The sequence below is a fragment of the Tupaia chinensis genome, unplaced genomic scaffold (assembly GCF_000334495.1).
Source record: "Tupaia chinensis unplaced genomic scaffold, TupChi_1.0 Scaffold000355_1, whole genome shotgun sequence".
NCBI classification, from domain to species: Eukaryota; Metazoa; Chordata; class Mammalia; order Scandentia; family Tupaiidae; genus Tupaia; species Tupaia belangeri.
Genome location: NW_006159850.1, coordinates 16,292,380 through 16,311,415, shown reverse-complemented (window position 1 = coordinate 16,311,415; position 19,036 = coordinate 16,292,380). Strand labels below are relative to the sequence as shown.

General features: G+C 39.7%; 1 protein-coding gene across 1 annotated transcript in view; it reads left to right on the top strand.

Moving 5' to 3' along the window:
• Positions 1-3,998, top strand: part of ZFHX3 (zinc finger homeobox 3) — a 276,675-nt gene extending 272,677 nt beyond the window's left edge. The window contains 2 exon segments of the mRNA XM_027773529.1: positions 1-287; positions 289-3,998. The exon segment at positions 1-287 is cut by the window's left edge and continues 133 nt beyond it. Coding sequence (XP_027629330.1) covers positions 1-287; positions 289-844 — 843 coding nt within the window. The 3' untranslated portion in view covers positions 845-3,998.
• The last annotated feature ends 15,038 nt before the right edge of the window (positions 3,999-19,036 follow it).

Here is a 19,036-nt window from a genome sequence, read left to right as displayed (position 1 = left end):
GCCCCCCAGGGGGCTGCTTCCCCAGAAAAAGCCCCTGCCAAAGAATCCCCCAAACCAGAAGAGCAGAAAAACGCCCCCCGAGAGGTGTCCCCCCTCCTGCCGAAACCCCCCGAAGAGCCAGAAGCAGAAAGCAAAAGTGCGGACTCCCTCTACGACCCCTTCATTGTTCCAAAGGTGCAGTACAAGTTGGTCTGCCGCAAGTGCCAGGCGGGCTTCGGCGACGAGGAGGCGGCCAGGAGCCACCTGAAGTCCCTCTGCTTCTTCGGCCAGTCTGTGGTGAACCTGCAAGGGCGGCGGCTCGTACCACTGCCTGGCGTGCGAGAGCGCGCTCTGTGGGGAGGAAGCTCTGAGTCAACATCTCGAGTCGGCCTTGCACAAACACAGAACAATCACGAGAGCAGCAAGAAACGCCAAAGAGCACCCTAGTTTATTACCTCACTCTGCCTGCTTCCCCGATCCTAGCACCGCATCTACCTCGCAGTCTGCCGCTCACTCAAACGACAGCCCCCCTCCCTCTCCCCCGTCGGCCGCCGCCCCCTCCTCATCCTCCTCAGCTTCCCCCCACGCCTCCAGGAAGTCTTGGCCGCCAGTGGTCTCCCGGGCTTCGGCCCCGAAGCCCCCTTCTTTTCCTCCTCTCTCCTCATCTTCAACGGTTACCTCAAGTTCATGCAGCACCTCAGGGGTTCAGCCCTCGATGCCAACAGACGACTATTCGGAGGAGTCTGACACGGATCTCAGCCAAAAGTCCGACGGACCGGCGAGCCCGGTGGAGGGTCCCAAAGACCCCAGCTGCCCCAAGGACAGTGGTCTGACCAGTGTAGGAACGGACACCTTCAGATTGTAAGCTTTGAAGATGAACAATACAAACAAATGAATTTAAATAAAAAAATTAATAAACCAATTTCAAAAATAGACTAACTGCAATTCCAAAGCTTCTAACCAAAAAAAAAAAAAAAAAAGGAAAAAAAAAGAAAAAGCGTGGGTTGTTTTCCCATATACCTATCTATGCCGGTGATTTTACATTCTTGTCTTTCTTTTTTTCTTTTAATATATATAAAAAATAAAACAAACAAAAAAAAACAAACAAACAAAACCCCAACCCTGTTACATTGTGTCCTTTTGAAGGTACTATTGGTCTGGGAAACAGAAGTCCGCAGGGCCTCCCTAATGTCTTTGGAGCTTACACCCCTTGTATATTCGCCCCTTTTCAATAAACGCCCCACGTTGATAGCACAGAGGAGCCCGGCATGCACTGTATGGGAAAGCAGTCCACCTTGTTACAGTTTTAAATTTCTTGCTATCTTAGCATTCAGATACCAATGGCTTGCTAAAAGAAAAAAAAAGAAATGTAATGTCTTTTTATTCTCAGGTCAATCGCTCACACTTTGTTCTGTTTTCAGAATCATTGTTTTATATATAATATTTTTTCAGTTTTTCTTTTTTGTGTTCCAGAAAAGATTTTTTGTTTTGTTTTGTTAATTTAAAAAACTGGGCAGAAAGTATTCAAGAAAAACAATGTGAACTGCTTTAGCTTTCTGGGGATTTTTAAGGATAGCTTTTCTGCTGAAGCCAATTTCAAGGGGAAAAGTTAAGCACTCCCACTTTCAGAAAAAAAATAATAATAACCCACACACACAAAGTGTTGAGGACTTGTAGCTTAAAAAAATAAGTTTTAAAAACTGACTTTCTGTATTTATGATAGATATGACCATTTTTGGTGTTGAGTAGATTGTTGCATTGGAAATGAACTGAAGCAGTATGGTAGATTTAAAAGGAGAAAAAAAAAAACCTTTTGTGTACATTTAGCTTTTTGTATGGTCCAGCTGACAGCTCCTCATTTGATGTTGTCTTGTTCATTCCTAGCAGATAGATTGCAATCCGTTGATTCACCTAAGCTTTTCTCCCCTTTGTCCCTTAATTCCACTTTCTCTTTCCTTCTCCCACTTCCCATCCTATAATCTCCCACTTAAGGTAGCTGCCTTCATTTCTTTGAGGGTAGCTGCAGAATTATTTTATAAAACTAAAAGAATTTCAAAGGATTCTAAGGGTCATTAGGATCCTCACAGATTATTTTTGGTTGGGGAGTTGAAACTTTTTAAAGGCATATAATTCTAGTTATCTATGTCTGTTAGCTTTGTGCATTTATTGTTTATCCTTACTTCGGTTTTTCTTTGTAGCTTTTCTTTTACTCCTTGTTTGGTAGATGCTTCAAGTATTATTTCCCTAAACTGAAGCATTGGTTTCAGTTTGTGTAATTGGGCTGTGTGCTTTTCTTTTCTAAAAAAAGGTTTTGGTTAGGAATTTGGTTTTGGTTTTTGTGGTTTTTTTTTTTCCTTTCTCAGAAAAAGAAATTTCATGCTTTAAATAAAATCCAAAGACACACCCTTTCACTGCTGAGGCAGAAAAAAAGGGAAAGGGTTCTTGTTACTTGAGAATTTGTTTCTAATTTAAACAAACAAGACTTAGTTTAATAAAAGAAAGAGTAAAATAAAAGATTCCCAGGTTGTTATGTGCTTCTTCTGCAAGCAGAGAGGCAACTGTTAATGACAATTCCATATACCAAAAGAACGCATTTTTTTACTTCAAAGTTTTGTCCTTGTGTTAGGCAGTCTGAGCGGCGAGTGATCCAGAGCGCAGCCAACAGAGATAGCAGTGTGCAGAAAGCAGAAAAGGAACCGTATGTGAGGCACTTACATTTATGTTAACATCTGTATTCCTGTAGCACACAACACAATGCAACACACACCCTTTCTCATCTTTTAAAAAAAAGAAAAAAAGAAAAAAGAAAAAAAATTCTGAACTTTGAAAGGAAAACTTTGTGCTGCTAAAACGTAGATTTTGGAGACAAATATAGATGCTTTGCTGTTTCACTTTCATAGCCAAACATCAACAGAAACAATCTCCCCTACCCCAAAAGTGTGAAATCCTCCTCCCCTTCATTCTCTTCCTTATGTTTCAAAAGGGAACTTTGAAGACTGTGAATGCAGGTTCCATTGGTCACCTTTCGGGCTTCTTCCCCCAGTGCTGAAGCCACTCATCAACTGTGCAAAAGACTGGAGCATTCCAAGATCTGAAAATGGATTTCTTTTTTTCTTTCTTTTTTAGCCGGGACTATTTTATTTTTATGAATTTGTTTTTAGTTTAATGAAAGAATAGATCCTGAACTGTTGTACATATTTCTAACTAGGCTGATGCACAGTGCAAATTCCTTTTTAAGAATTTTTTTTTTTAGGTAGAAATACTAAAAAATACCATCTAACTATTCATATCAGTATCCAGTTGTAGCATAAGGTGTCAAAAACAAGTACGCAAAACATTTACTGTTTTTATGAGCTATTTTCTTTTAATAAGAATTCTTGTATTTCTCCCTGTGTTTGAGATGAACATTTTTAAATTTTAAAGTTGTACAGTTTTTTTTGTTTTTCATTATTTTATCTTGTTTGTAACTCTATGAAATATATATATATTTTTTGCCATTTAACTGTTGTATGTTACTCTGTGTATCATATAGAAAAAAGTTGTTTTTGTTTTTGGTTCCCTATGTGATACCAATTAACAATTTAACACTAGCTTTACCTGTCAAATTCTGCTAGGTCTTTTTGGAAAACTTTGTTTTTGAAATGATATTGCTTGGTAATAGTGCAATTTCTATCCTAATACCACCCCCCCCCAACTTTTAAGTTCATTTCTTGGTGTCCACCCTGTCCCTGTCCCTGATAGTTTTTGTTTGTTTGATTTTTGAGCTACGATGCCATCCTCCCTCTGTGAGGCAGAGTGACTGTCAGTGTTTTGTTATGCCATGCCTTGGCCTGTGGGTGTATTTGGCAACAAAAAAGGTGGTTGGGTAAATTGGCTGAGCATGTTTCCACCCACCAGTGTTCCTAGAGGGGTTATGTGATGATTTCAACCGGGAGTGGGTTGCACACTTAATGCTTTCCTCTACAACTGTACCGCCCACGTATATGCTCATTCAAAAAAGAAAAAAATAACTCTCAGCACTAACCCAGAAGTAGCAGAGCAGTCAGTGATGGTGAAAATTAGAGGTCAAACATGAGCTGATGAGCTGGAGCTTGTGGGCTGACATCCACTGTGGCTAGGACCGGTATCATTTACAGAGCATGAATTCACTGCTCCACGCAATTGTTCACGTAGGTCTCACTCGGGGAATTTACTCCTGTCTCCTGTGTGGTAGATAGGTGAGTAAGATAACTCATTTTTAAATTAGTTTTCACCTCCGTTGACACTTCTTCTTCTTTTTTTTTTTTTTTTTTCTTTTTGTCCTTGTTTTTCAGATACTCCAGTGAGGGTTGGTGCTGGACCACTCAGTCTTAGTACCAAACTAACCCACAGAATGGGAGTTACTTCATCCATTCTTCCAAGAAGAAACTTAAAGGAAACACACACACACAGAAAAGTTTAATACATCTAGGAAGTTTTTCTTTTTTTTTAATTAAAAGCTATTTAAAGAGATGAATGTGGCCAAAGTTTTACATGATTGAAAATAAGTAAAACAGACGGCATGTGTTTAAACCTGAGTTTATCAGGCATGGCAGGAAGTTGCAGGAGAGAGAGGCAGTGACCCAAGCCAGTGCACTTGATGTTCATGGACATATATTTTTTTTAAATAATAAATTAAATTAAAACATTTTAAATAGAAGCATAAATTGAGTTGGTGGTTTGTTGGCGCTGAGATACTGCCCACTGTGAAACAAAGCTTTGACTAGTTTTTTTTCTTTGTTTGTTTACTTTCTTCAGGGGGGAGGGGGGCAAGTCTGGGTAGGAAAGAGCATAAATGAACGTGACCCTGAGGTGAAGAGGTATATGAACAGAAAACAAAAAACAAAAAAAAAAAAAAAAAAAAAAAAAAAAAATAGAGCAAGTGAAACCAAAAATGATGTTCTTGGTGTTTTTCTATAATGTAGTCTTGTTAGCTTTTTTGTTACTGTAACAATGCTGATCTCGAACTGTACCAAAATACATGGAGACTAACAAACAGAACCACATGGAACTTTCAAACTGAAAAAAAAAAATTTGTCACAAAAACTTTGTTGTCATAGTTAAGTTGATTGTAGATGGTAATTGAATATACTCCTTTGAAAATATTTCATCAAGTATGTTTCCTGCTCATTGTGATACATTAAAAAAATATGAGCAAAAGTTCTTGTCTCTGTTACCAGGTTTTGCATGCATGCACTCATGAGAAAGAGTGGTGGCTGACAAAGTGTAAATGTGAACATCTTGGGGTTGCATGTTTAGGGAGTTCTTATTCCAAGGTACACAAAGATGCACACAAGCTCGCTGGTGTTTCAAAGTACCCTTGTATTTCCCATCTTCTAGAACTAATGAAAGCTCCCGAAGTTTGGGCCATGATGCTGACTAGCTTATTTCATTGGGAGGGGTAAGCCTGCCCTCTCAGAGAATAATTGCTACTGGCGCGCTCATTTTTCATTTAATGTTTATACGAAAACTTGGCACAACCTTGAGCAAAGAAGTTTTGCTGATGACCAGGAGAGAGAGAGGTTCACCTGCTCTGAAACAGGAAATGGATCTAGTGTTTTTCACAGAAGGATGTGAATGCTACACTGAGTAGATTATTGGCTACATTTACCTACCCTAGCAAAGGACTTCTCTCAACCTGTTAGGGCAGAATTTGAGATAGGAATTGTCTATACAATAGCAATACCATGAGTAATTCCTGCATATAAGAGACTACACAGTCCTCTTATCTAGAATCCTCTCTTAGAGCAGAAAATGCCTGAAATTCATTAATAAAAAGTACATCCAATATCGGACCCAAAGGCCTTCCACTCATCTCTAATTTATAGCCACAGCTAATAAATAATTTACAAAACTCTAGCAGCTGGGCTTGCATGGCATTGCAGGCTGGTGGTGTCCTTGCAAGGTCTGCAGCATCTCCCCTTGGTCAACAAGAATATTTTCCTCCCCCAGAATTAAGCTGTGAATCCTTCCATTGACTCCGACAGCCATTGTCAACTAAGTCTTTCTTAGTTCTTGGAGCAGGCACTCAAGAAGCAGCAGTGACCCTATTAACTCAAAATTTCAAAGAATTCTACAACTGGCATGGGCCTTATCAATGCTTAGTGAGGAAAGCTGGTTCCCTGGCTGGCACTTGAACCTCTGTGCCAAACAGGTTAGCATCACTGTCCTAATGAAAACTGGGTATTTCCCCCAGGCATTGTACCTTCCTGCAGAAGCAGATGTTTAAGTATGGCTCACACTTATGTCACTGATTTCTCTCCCTACCCCATGAAAACGTATAGTATGATAAAAATTGTTCAGACCTGAAGCCACATCTGCCTTTCTAAGCTATAATTATTTTTGGATCTGGCGGGGTCGCATTGAAACGTTTAAATGGAACTACTTTTGTGGGGAGGTTTTGCTGCCTCAGCTCTTTGGAGGAAAGTGACTACAATTCATATTCTTCTACAGATAAATTTTTAACAAGAAAATAAGACAAAAACCTTAGTGATGATTGAGCTCTCTGTATTACAGAATCCCTATGCACCTAAATTACACTGAGGGTTAGATAAGAGACCTGCAGCTCTTTTCTGTGGCTGCAAAGGCTTTTTTTCTTAAGGGAAAAAAGCCTTCCAATCTGGCTTCCATATCATGCTCATGTGGATATTAATCTCCTTGGAATTAATAGTTTTTCCCCCCCTGGAAAATGTGCAACGGCAACATCTTAAAATGGCTGATACATGTTAGGTAGCTGTTTCTAATTTTGCTTTAAAGGAATATCTTTACTGCCTAACCCCTGTTACAGATTAATGACCTTCCAAATCTCACTTTTAACAAGTTTGGACTTTAAGTTACAAGAGCACAAGCACTTTAAGAGTCAGGTTGAAGGATGAGAAGTTTGCACCTGCTGCCCTGCTCTGCAGCCTTAATTACAGCAGGACAGATGTGCTCGCTTAGCCTCTGTATATTACTGCTGGGGGTGGACCAGCAAGGTGTTGGCAAACTTGCAAGGAAATTACAGTTCTTATGACCACTGAAGTAAAGGCAGTTTCTCATTATTTTTTTACAATATGACGAAGGTGGGTATTTTTTTTTTCTCCTTTCCCTTCATCTTTCTTTTTTCATTCTTATTTATTTATTAATTTTTAACTAGAGGGATATTTTTTAAGATGTCTTAACCAGTTAGCTTGGGTTCCTTGGAATCTGTTTTCTTGATTTATTTTTTTTCCTGGTGTTTGGTTTCTAATGTTTATTTGCCTGTTTCCTGAGAGAGAAAGAGTGGGAGAATAAGAGTGAGTGCAAGAGAAACACAGGCCCTTCGGTCTTCACACTGCCCCTGCCTCCAGCCCTGGGCCTGGTTCCAACATGGCCTCCAGCACCTGCATGGCAGAAGTAGCCATTTTAAATTGTAGGCAAGGAAATAAATGTTTTTTTTTATTCTTTATTTATGGCTGCTTCACTTTTTATCCAATCTGAGAGATGTGAACAAAGAATCTATTTAATGCAACTTTTGAATCCTTTATTAACATGGGAATGAAATTCAAATGAACTGTTTTACTCTTGGGCCAAGATCCCCTGGCCTGAGAAATGAGAGTTGTGATGCAACTAAGAACAGGAGGGGAGAGAGACATCAGTACCCATTCTCTGCCTCTTCATAATGCTGAAAGCTTCTATTTAACATTCCTTCTTCCTTGCCTTCCTACTCTCAATACACCGCTTTGCCCTAAGCCCCCTTTTGTACTGCTGCTTTAAAAAAATAATAATTTTTAAATTTTGCTATAGGGCGCATGCACCACCAGAGAGAAAAAGAGGGAAAGTGAAAAAGCAAGCCACCAGGTTCACGACTCGAACTGGAACTGCGGTAGGCCCGGTGGGAGTCCAGCACCTTAACCATCATGGCACCTGCTGGCCTAGTGCTGTCTTTTGACTCCTGCTGCAATGCCCTATATTTGCATACTTGCAAAAATATTTTGTAAAATCACATCTTTGTTTGTTGTTCAAATCATCTATAAGGTGAGAAAAGTGGTTGACATTTATTCCCAGTGTTTGGGATAGTTAGATCTTAAGTGAGGGGAGAAGGCACCAATCATGTGTTTATTCCCTGCCTAGTGCTCCTTGTCCCCATCACACTATTTCCTGAGAGACAATACAGAAGAGTGCCTGAGAGTGTGGGCTATAGAAGCAGATTGGTGGTGTTCAAATCCTGACTCCACCATTGTGACCCTGATTGAGTTATTATTTCCACTAGTAAAATGAAGGTAATAGTATTGCTTCATATGGACATTGTAAGCTTAAATTAATATACGTGAAATGCTTAGAACATGTCCTGCCTGGTACACACTAAGTGCTAAATATTTTGCTACTATGATTGCCAGTATTAACCTCCACTTGTCCTTTCTGTAGACCCCTTGGGACTGCAGCTGACTCATGCTTTACTTCACAGAGGGCTTGGGAACTGCAGTTGTGTAATGAAGACCCATCAAGCCTCTGCCACACATTTATTTCCTGATGTTTCCCACATCAGAGGGTACAGAGATGCTTGAGATTTCCACACAAGTTGCACAGAAATACAGTATGGAAGTTTGGATTTTGGTATTTCAGTGCCCAACCACTAGTGATTCATTTGGTCATGAGGAAAGAATGATTTGTAGTTCGCTTTTGTTTGCAAGAGTTTACATAGTTCTTTACTATGACTTGAAGGGTGAGCTGCTCCAATATGTGGGGTTACAGAATAGAGGAAATAAAGGACTGGCCCCATAACAAGGCTGTTAAATGCCGTGCATAGAAAGCTGGATCCTACATGGTCAACGGTGGTTTGAATCCTGGTTCTAGCAGGCATGTGCATGCTTGCCCAAAATCCTAACAGGATAAAGATATGGGGGCAAAAAATGGGTATAGCGTGACCACACTCACTGTGGGTTCTCTCTCTCTCTCTGTCTCGCTTTTTCTGGCAAGTTCATGTACTACACTCCGGTCTTCTTCGTTTTTTTGTTTGTTTGTTTGTTTGTTTTTCATTTTTAGGGGGTTATTATTTAAAAAAAAAAGTGAACTAAGTTATGACAATTGTCTACTGCCTGTTTTGAGGTGATTCAGATTCACAGAGAGCTATCACATCTGAAATGAGTTGGAGAGTGTGAATGAATTGTAGGTGAAACACAATTGAAAGGAGAATGCACATAGTGGAATACAGCAAGAGGATCTCCATTCCTAAACACAGGAAGAGGGTAAACGTGGAAGAAGCATGGGAAAGAATGGGTAAGAATTAAATTAGTACAGAGAAAAGGGTTGAGTAGTATGTTTCTGTAATACTTTCTGCATAAAAGAACTCATCATTGTACAGATTTTGGGGAGCTTTGGCCCTATCTGTGAAGTTTTGTTTCTTTTTAATCAGAAACAGCAATGACCTTGGAAATAACCTTCCTGATATTAGTACTAGAAGGCTAGTAAAGGCTATGGGGAATGACAGATGGGTGGTTTTTTCCTTTTCTCTGAGCATAACAATCCATAAATGTAGCTTTGTCATACTGCCTGTAGATAGGATGTTATCATACATTGTCTTTGATTCCTTTGTTACGTGGTTCTAAGTTTGACATTATTTGAATAGTTATCAAAGTGTGGTTTGTATTCAGCTGAATTTATTTTTTTCTTTCAATTCTTTAAAGATAGTGCTCCACTGCGGCCTCATTTGCATTGTTTCCAATAATAAATATGCTGTCATCTTTATTTTTTTTTCTAGTTTAAGATTTTTTTCTTTATCACTAGTTTTATCACATCACAATTTTATTATGATATGCCTTGGTATCTTTTTTTTTCATGTCTCTCCTGCTTACAGTTTAGATCAGCGAGATATTACTCTTCATCAAAATTGAAAGTTTTTCAGCCATTATTTCTTCAAATGTATTTTTCCTGTCCCCCAACCCACCGTCCCCTTTCAGGGACTTCAATTACATAGGTATTAGGCCACTTGAAGTGAACCCATAGCTCATGGATGCTCTGGGTTTTTCATGTGTTGGTTCTGTTTGTTGGTTTTTCATTTTGTTTTGTGTTTTGTTTTACTTTTTCTCTGTGTATTTCGTTTTGGGTAGTTTCCAATGCTACGTCTTAATATCCACTAGTATTTTCTTCTCATCTGCTATTAATCCTACAACCAGTGTATTTTTTCATCTGAGATATTAAAATTGTCATCTCTAGAGGTTACATTTGGGTTGTTAAAAATATCTTTCATGTCTCTACTTGACTTCTTAACATAAGGAAAACAGTTACAATGATGGTTTTATTGTCATCTTCTGCTATTTCTAAAATCTATGTGAGTTCTCAGTTTATCTCTTGTAAAGTGTTTTTATTTCACCTGACAGAGAAAAGAGGGAACTGACCATAAAGGGGTCTCCATGCCATAATTCACTCTCATTTCCCAGAAGCCAGGCATACATATGCCCAGTGAGTACGGGGAAACCTCAGGACATGATCCGGGGACCTTCCCCTATGTCTTCAGCATTGAGGAACATTGCATGAGTGTCGCACCACTGCCCTGGCTTGGCTATTCTCTTTATGAGTTGTGTTTTCCTGCCTTTTTGCATGCCTAGAAATCTTTGTTTGATACCAGAGATTGTGAATTATACCTTTCTGGGTGCTATATATTTTTATACTCCTATAAATTTCATTATGCTTTGTTCTGGGATTGCACCTAGTTATTAGAAGTTATTTATAAATAGTTTGATTCTTTTAGTCTTGTTTTTAAGTTTTGTTTGAGCAGGACCAAAGCACTATTTAGTTTAGTATTAATTATCCCCTACTACTGAAGACTAATCCTCTCCAAACTCTACTCAAATGTCCTCTGAACTGTTCTCCACCCTGTACGAGCATCGGCTACTATTTCCTTTTATGCTGTTGGCTGGTTCTATTGTAAACCTCAAGTAGTTTCCTCACTTGTACACACTGATCAGTAATTTTCTGAATAGCTGTAGGGGGCCTTGTGAAGGTCTCTGGAGTTCTCTCTTCTCTGGTACTTTGCCCTGCACATTTGAGCTACTTTGGTCTTTCCAGATTCAGCTTCATCTCTTCACCTTAGGGAGTCTTGCCAAACTTCACTGAGGTTCCTCACCCTGGGCTACGGCTTCTAAACTTTGTCAAGGCCATAAGGTGGGATAATCATAGGGTTCACCTTGTTTCTCATCTCTCAGGGATCAATGTCCTTCATTGCGTGATGTCTAGTGCCTTAAAACCCATTATTTCTTTTTTTTTTTTTTTAAAGACCATGATGGCCAGATTAGACAGAGAGAGACATAGAGACAGAAAGCGAGAAATCACCCCCCAGGGGGGATGGTCACGCCGCAATCCCTTCTCCTCCATTCTCCTCTCGGGATCTTGGGCACGCACGCACACGCGCCCGGCGTGAGTTTTAAGCCACCGGGTCCGGGACACGAACCGCGGTCGACTACGTGGGAATCCAGCGACATAGCCATTACGCTAACTGCTGGTTCCCAAACCCATTATTTCTTATATATTGTTTTGTATTTTTAGTTATTTTAGCCAGAAGAGTATGCCTGGTCTCTGTTATTCCATATCATGTTGGCACAGAAGTCAAATTTAATTTTTAGATATACATGATAAGAGTCCTGTGTATCTTTGAAAAGTTTTGCTAACACAAAATGTCCCAAAAGTTTTGAATTAACACAGGATCTGGAATAGCTGACTTCTCTGGACATGGTATGGTGCTGACTTCTTAAGACTAAGGGTTGCAGGGCCTGCAGGTGGCATAGTGGTTAAGGTGCTGGACTCCCACATGGCCAACCACCATTCGAGTTCCAGACCCCAGTAGCTTGAAATTTACACTGGGCACATGTGCATGCACATCCAAAATCCCAAGAGGAGATGGCCGTGAAGGGACTGCAGTGTAGCCATCCCCCTGAAGAGTGATTTCTCCCTTTCTGTCTCTGCGGCAAGCACACACTCCCTATAGCAAAAATCTCTCTTAAAAAAAAGACTGAAAGTCACAACTGATTCATCCTTTTACTCACAGTGATCAGAGGTGGAAGAAAGGTAGGTACATTCATCAATTCTAGTTACCTTTTTTCTTGTCATAATGCCACACAGAGTGGGGAAACCATTTCTTAGGGTTTCTTTTCTTTTTCTTTCTTTCTTTCTTTTTTTTTTGGAGAGGTTTTTTTCGCTATAGGGCGCTTACGCTCGCCAGAAAGACAGAGAGACATAGAGACAGAAAGCAAGAAATCACCCCCTGGGGGTGATGGTCACGCCGCAATCCCTTCTTCTCCATTCTCCTCTTGGGATCTTGGGCACGCACGCACATGCGCCTGGCGTGAGTTTTAAGCCACCGGGTCCGGGACTCGAACCACGGTCAAATACGTGGGAGTCCAGCAACATAGCCATTACGCTAACTGCTGGTTCCCCCAGGCTCTCTTTTTTTGGGGAGAGGTTTTTGCTATAGGGCGCGTGCGCTCGCCAGAAAGACAGACAGAAAGCGAGAAATCACCCCCCAGGGAAGGATGGTCATGCCGCAATCCCTTCTCCTCCATTCTCCTCTTGGGATCTTGGGCACGCACCTCACACGCGCCCAGCATGAGTTTAAGCCACTGGGTCTGAGACTCGAACCACGGGCAGCTACATGGGAATTCAGCAACATAGCCATTACTCTAACTGCTGGTTCCCCATTTTTTAGATTTTGAAGTTGTAAGCTAGCCCCTGAAAGCAGAGGTGTGACTGACCATGAAACACAATTTTAGCTCTTTCCCCTAACTACAAGGGTTATCATTAGGCATTAAGTTATTTAAGCTAGTTTCTTTTAAACCACTTTATTTCAATGTCTCCCTTCACACAGATGATTTTTCAGACTAAATGTGGCTCAAGGAAATTCACAGATTTGAAAGTGTGGCTCTCTAAGATTAATTCATTACACTGAGTAATACAAGGGAATCATGAAAAACAGCCTCCAGCAGAGACCAGTCATTTTTGCTAAACCTAAATCATGACTTTGTATGTTTATTTTGGCAAAATGTAGTTCATACTTAAATTAGACAAACAATATAGCCATAATAAGTGAAATTCTTCAAGTGTTAACTCGTTACCTGTTTTCAAAACTCCCATTATACTTATCTGTGGATAACCTGCTCCACTAAAACCAGCCTACCTTCCAGACACACCCTGTATTTTCTTCTCTACCTTTAAAGGCTTATCTGTGTAATTTACTCTGACACCTGATCACACTGCCCTATCCCGTTTCTGACCCCTTAAAACAGCACAAGAAATACCTTGTCTGGCAATGATTTGTGTATGGGTCTTATCCTTAGATAGCCTAATAACCTGCATTTTCATTTAATGTTCAATGACTGAGTAAATTAATTCAAGAGTGAATGAAATAAAGTGTATTCACCTTCATCTTTATGCTTTTGATGGGAGAAGAGACCTTAAATGAGTGAGCAGGTATAGACAGAATTGCATTAAATTACAATGGGAATAATTTTTAAAATTTTTCAGTTCCCAAACCCTCTAAAAAGTACAGAAGGATGGACTTGTTTTAGTAGATAAAAGAGTAATTAAGAATATATAATCAAAGAGTCAGCAGGTTATCAGGTGTGGTGGTTAAGGCATGGCTGACCATGGTTCGAGTACTGAACCTAGCAGCTTGCTTTCTCACTTTCTCTGTCTTTCTCTCTGTCCTGTACCAAATTAAAAAAAAATATTAATAAAATAATTCTTAAAAAAAAGAAAAGCAGTTTAAAAATTGGATTAAGGGCCAGCAGGTGGCATGGTGCTTAAGGCGTTGTTCTCTCACATGACAGTACACGGTTCAACTCCCAGACCCAGCAACCTGAAAATCATACTAGGTGCACAAAATCCTGAGAGTTGCCACCCTCCTGGTGAGTGATTTCTTATTTTCCCTTTCATTCATTCTCTCTCTCTCTCTCTCTCTCTCTCTCTAGCAAGCATATGTTCCCAATGGCAAAAATATTTTTTTTTAAATTAGGTTGAAAACTATACTATGCAAATCTTTTCTTTTTAGGGGAGAAGAAAAAGGACAATGAAAAACAGTTTAAGTATTTGAAAGTACCAGATAACATTACTTGTAACTTTCCCCAGATTAAAAGGTATTGGTAAATAGGGACCAACAGGTGACGTGGTGGTTGGGGCCCTGGATTCCCACATGGCTAAGCTTTCTTGCTTTCCGTCTCTGCCCCTCTGGTCAAATTAAAAAATAATAAATAAAATTAGATAAATAATTCTGTTTTTAAAAGGTAATGGCAAATACTGATGAAGTTGCATGGTTATGTTTTTGTAACTAAAATGGAAATGTTTATAGAATATTTGAAAGCTAGCCATCACTCCAAAACTAGAAAGAACATCAGAATGTAACCCTAATAGGAGGTTAGATAATTGTGAAACTAAAATTTGCCTTCAGTTTTTACTAGCTGCCTTTTTCTTTTTCTTTTTTTTTTTTTTTTTTTTTAAATTTTTTCCCTAGGGGAAATGTGCTCAACAGTTTAAGATTTTTGCCATAGGGTACATGTGCTCACCAGAAAAGACAGAGAGATACAGAGAGAGGGAAAGTGAGAAATCACTCCCCAGGGGCATTGGTCATGCTGCAATCCCATCTCTTCCATTCTCTTCTCGAGATTTTGGGCATGCATATACATATACCTGGCATGATTTTCAGGTCACCAAGGCCAGGACTCAAGCCCCAGTCCGCCATGTGGGAGTCTAGCAGCTTAACCACCATGCCACCTGCTGGCCCCAGTAGCTGCTTTCTTTAGTTAGATCATTAGGAAACAATGACACATATAATAATTTTATGATGTTCCTATCTGTAAAAACCTCATACCAATATAAACATTTCTATATGTCATGTATAAGTGTAGAGAAAAAAAGTTCATTATAGAAAACAGACATGTAATTTTTTAGGGTCCCATTTAATGGAGGTACATGATCTACAAATCTGTAACAGCTACAAATAAATCAAGTGATAAATCCCAAAATAATAAGAAAGGACCAACCCACCAAAGCTACATGACCTACATAGTATCAAGTCTCTGATAATAAAAGAAAGTGTCGAATGAGCTTGAGAACAGGCAAACCCTTAAAAAGTCAATATTAAGTACTTAAGAGAGAGCACTTTCTTTCTTTCTTTCTTTCTTTTTTTTTTGGAGGGGGTTTTGCTAGTTTTACATCTTCCAGTGTAAGGCTGGAGAACAAGACAAAGGGTCTCTGGTAAGATCTGGAAAGGCTGGAATTAAAGTTCCCTATTAGGCAAAATTCTACAATGAGAAGGAACTGTAGGCAAGACAATACAAATTGATTAAGACAAAGACAAAAGGAACCAAAGAAAGAGAGACATGGAGAATGTGTGAGAGCCCAGATAAAACTGAGGGAGAGAAGCAGACCAAGAATTCACAGCATGGGACCGGCAGGTGGCATGGTGGTTAAGGGCGCTGGACTTCCACATGGCTGACCAAGGTTTGAATCCCAGACTTGGTGACTTGCTCTTTCACTTTCCCATCTCCCCTCTCTCTCACTCTGTCCCTCTCTGATCAAATTAAAAAATAAAGTTAAATAAAACAATTCTTTTTTTTTTTTTTTTTTGGAGAGATTTTCACTGTAGGGCGTGTGCGCTCGCCAGACAGACAGAGAGAGACATAGAGACAGAAAGCGAGAAATCACCCCCCAGGGGGGATGGTCACGCCGCAATCCCTTCTCCTCCATTCTCCTCTCGAGATCTTGGGCACACACGCACACGCACCCGGCGTGAGTTTTAAGCCACCGGGTCCGGGACACAAACCGCGGTCGACTACGTGGGAGTCCAGCGACAGAGCCATTATGCTAACTGCTGGTTCCCAATAAAACAATTCTTAAAAAAAGAACCCACAGCATATGTGACCATATTTTTTAATACCTTAAGGAAACATGAAGCTAGATAGAGATCACTAGACCTGTGAGGCTAAAATGTTAACTAATTCATTTCTTCTAATTTCACATAAAAATGGTCAGTAGAAAAGGACTGTGGTCAAATTCCACAGAAAGTTATTTTTTAGAAATGTCAGAATTAAATAACATTCTGACAGTAAAAGAAAAGACATGCTCATAAAAATAAATGAAACTTACATAGCCTAATATTTCAAAATGAGCTGAAAGAAAAATTTTAAAAAGAGAAGATATTTAAAAATGAGCATCAGAATTATAAAAATCTACAAAATCATAATTTAAAAAAATTCATTAGAGAGCAAAGGTTAGATAACAATGAAATAATCTGAATTTCAAAGAGGAGCAAGCCCTTCCACGCAGAAAGAGGACTAATAACTGTCTCACCTTATAAAGCACAGGAGAAAGAGGGATCCACTATAAAAGCCTGTAAGAAGTCTACTACAAATTTAATGAAATGTTAATGGCCAAGTAAGGGCTGGTGCAGCACTTCAGAATACCTGGTGTGAAGGTGGGACACAAGGTGAGTCAGGCATTGAGTCTTGCAACTCTTTCTCATATGCCTCTACTGGGTGCTCTGAAAAAAACTTGGTACAGGCCTGCTGGAGGTGTTTACCTGCTGCTAGGAAATAGGCATTAAACACTTTGTGCTTCTCCAAACTCTTATTTTTATGAAGCAAAACCATCGCAGGCAAGAAAAGCTAACCCTGTTGCTCTAGGTCACAAGCAAAAGACACTTGCTGCTGGGGGACAGGGTAGAAGAAGAAAACACCTATATCCCTGGGGTAGGGTAGGAAAAGGTCTTCGACCCAGGATACCACAGCAAAACCCAGATGTCTACTACCACTGTAGAGCAAAAACTCTTGCCCAAGACTGACTATCCAGACAAGGTACAGTTTGCTACCATGCGGAGGAGGAGCAGAGAGGCTGAAAAAGCCCCTTCCGTATAATGAAGGTACACAGGGCCTGCATAAGGCTAGACCTAGACATGTCCCCATGTATGACAGACTTACATGCTGGCTTTAAATTCACTAAGTAGCCAAAAGAGTCTCAGGCGTTGTTTTTTGTTTGTTTGTTTTTTTAAAGAATTATTTATTTAATTTTACTTATTATTCTTCAATTTGACCAGAAAGAGGCTTTAATTTTACTTATTATTCTTCAGTTTGACCAGAAAGAGATGGCGGGGGTGGGGGCAAGTAAGAAAGCAAGCCATGTTGTTATCCAGTGCGTAAAGCACCACGCCACCTGCAAGCTTTAAGCTTTATTTTCTGGACTGGCAGTAGTCACAGATACCTGACAAAGCAAAAGTAAACCTTTTCAGGAAGGTGGCACATTCATCGTATACCTGAAAGTAACTCTCCATATAATTTTCTAATACAATACCCAGCTTACAAGCAGTGACATGAGGAAATTAGACTCCATGAGTGAAAAACAACTAACAGTAGAAACAGAATCTCAGTGACTTAGATATTGAAGGGACCAAATGCAGATAATAAATTAACTACGCTGAATATTAAAACAAAAGAGCTTACAGATATCTTTTTTTGGACCAGAAATTAAGAAAATTAAGAAAAATTATAAAAATATACCAGAAAGAAAGTACTCAACTGATGAATGAAGGATTCGACTGATGAATACTAAGCGAATTAGAAAACAGATCAGAAGAATTTACTCAGAAGTGAATAATGGAGAAAGAGAAAAATAGAAAGATGAAAGGGTAAAATACATAAATACGCAAGAAGATCTAGCATATATTTAGCTAGTGTCCCAGGAGAAGAGTAAGAAAATGGTGAAGAGCCATTCTTTACTTAAAGAGAGAATGGCTGAGAATTTTCTAGAAATAATAAAAGATACAAATCAAGAGATTTAAATCCAATGGAAAGTAAATGGAAATAAAAAGAATTATACATATCATAGTGAAAATGCAAATATGAAGGCCAAAGTAGAAATAAAAAGCAGACTTGTTACTTCAAAGGAATAGCCTTTAGATAGCTGATTATGCAACAGTAACGATGGAAGACAGAAGATAAAGGAATGATATCTTCAGTCATCAGAAAGAACTACCAACATAGAATCTTCTCCCCAGGAAAAATCAAATTTTATTCATTCATATCTTCAGTCATCAGAAAGAACTACCAACATAGAATCTTCTCCCCAGGAAAAATCAAATTTTATTCATTCATATCTTCAGTCATCAGAAAGAACTACCAACATAGAATCTTCTCCCCAGGAAAAATCAAATTTTATTCATTCATTCATCCATCCAATTTTTAATTTTAGTTTGCTAGAGGACATGAACACTCACCAGAGAGACAAGGGGAGTGAGGGGAGTGAAAAAGCAACCCCCCTGAGGGATGGTCATTCTGCAGTCTCTTCTTTATGTCTCCCACCTTTCGGGATTTGGGGTATGCATGCACATATGCCCAGCATGTCTCCCAAGTTTCTATATCTGGAACTTGAACTGCACAGTCTGCTCTGTGGAAATCCAGTTATCTTAACCACTATGCCACCAGCTGGCCCCATACAGTTTCAGAATGAAGGCAAAATAGAGACATTTTCAAATAAACAAAAAATAGATTACCACCTGTAGACTGTCTAAAGAATGTACTACAGTGTAGAAGGAAAATTATCCTTGGGACCAGCAGTTAGCGTAATGGCTATGTTGCTGGACTCCCACGTAGTCCACCATGGTTCGAGTCCCGGACCCGGTGGCTTAAAACTCACACCGGCGAGTGTGTGTGTGTGCCCAAGATCCCGAGAAGAGGATGGAGGAGAAGGGACTGCGGTGTGGCCATCCACCTTGGGGGGTGATTTCTCACTTTCTGTCTCTCTGTCTCTCTCTGTCTGTCTGGTGAGCGCATGTGCCCTATAACAAAAACCTCTCAAAAAAGAAAATGATCATGGAGAAAATCTAATACAAAAAGACATGAAAAATTTTTAAATATTGAAACTACACAGGGGGGCCAGCAGGTGGCACAGTAGTTAAGACTCTGGACTCATAGATGGCTGACAATGGTTTGAGTCCTGGACTTGGAAGCTTGAAAATCTTGAGGGTGTGTGTGTGTGTGTGTGTGTGTGTGTGTGTGTGTGTGTGTGTGTGTGGGGCCAAAACCCCTAGAGAGGGGGAGAA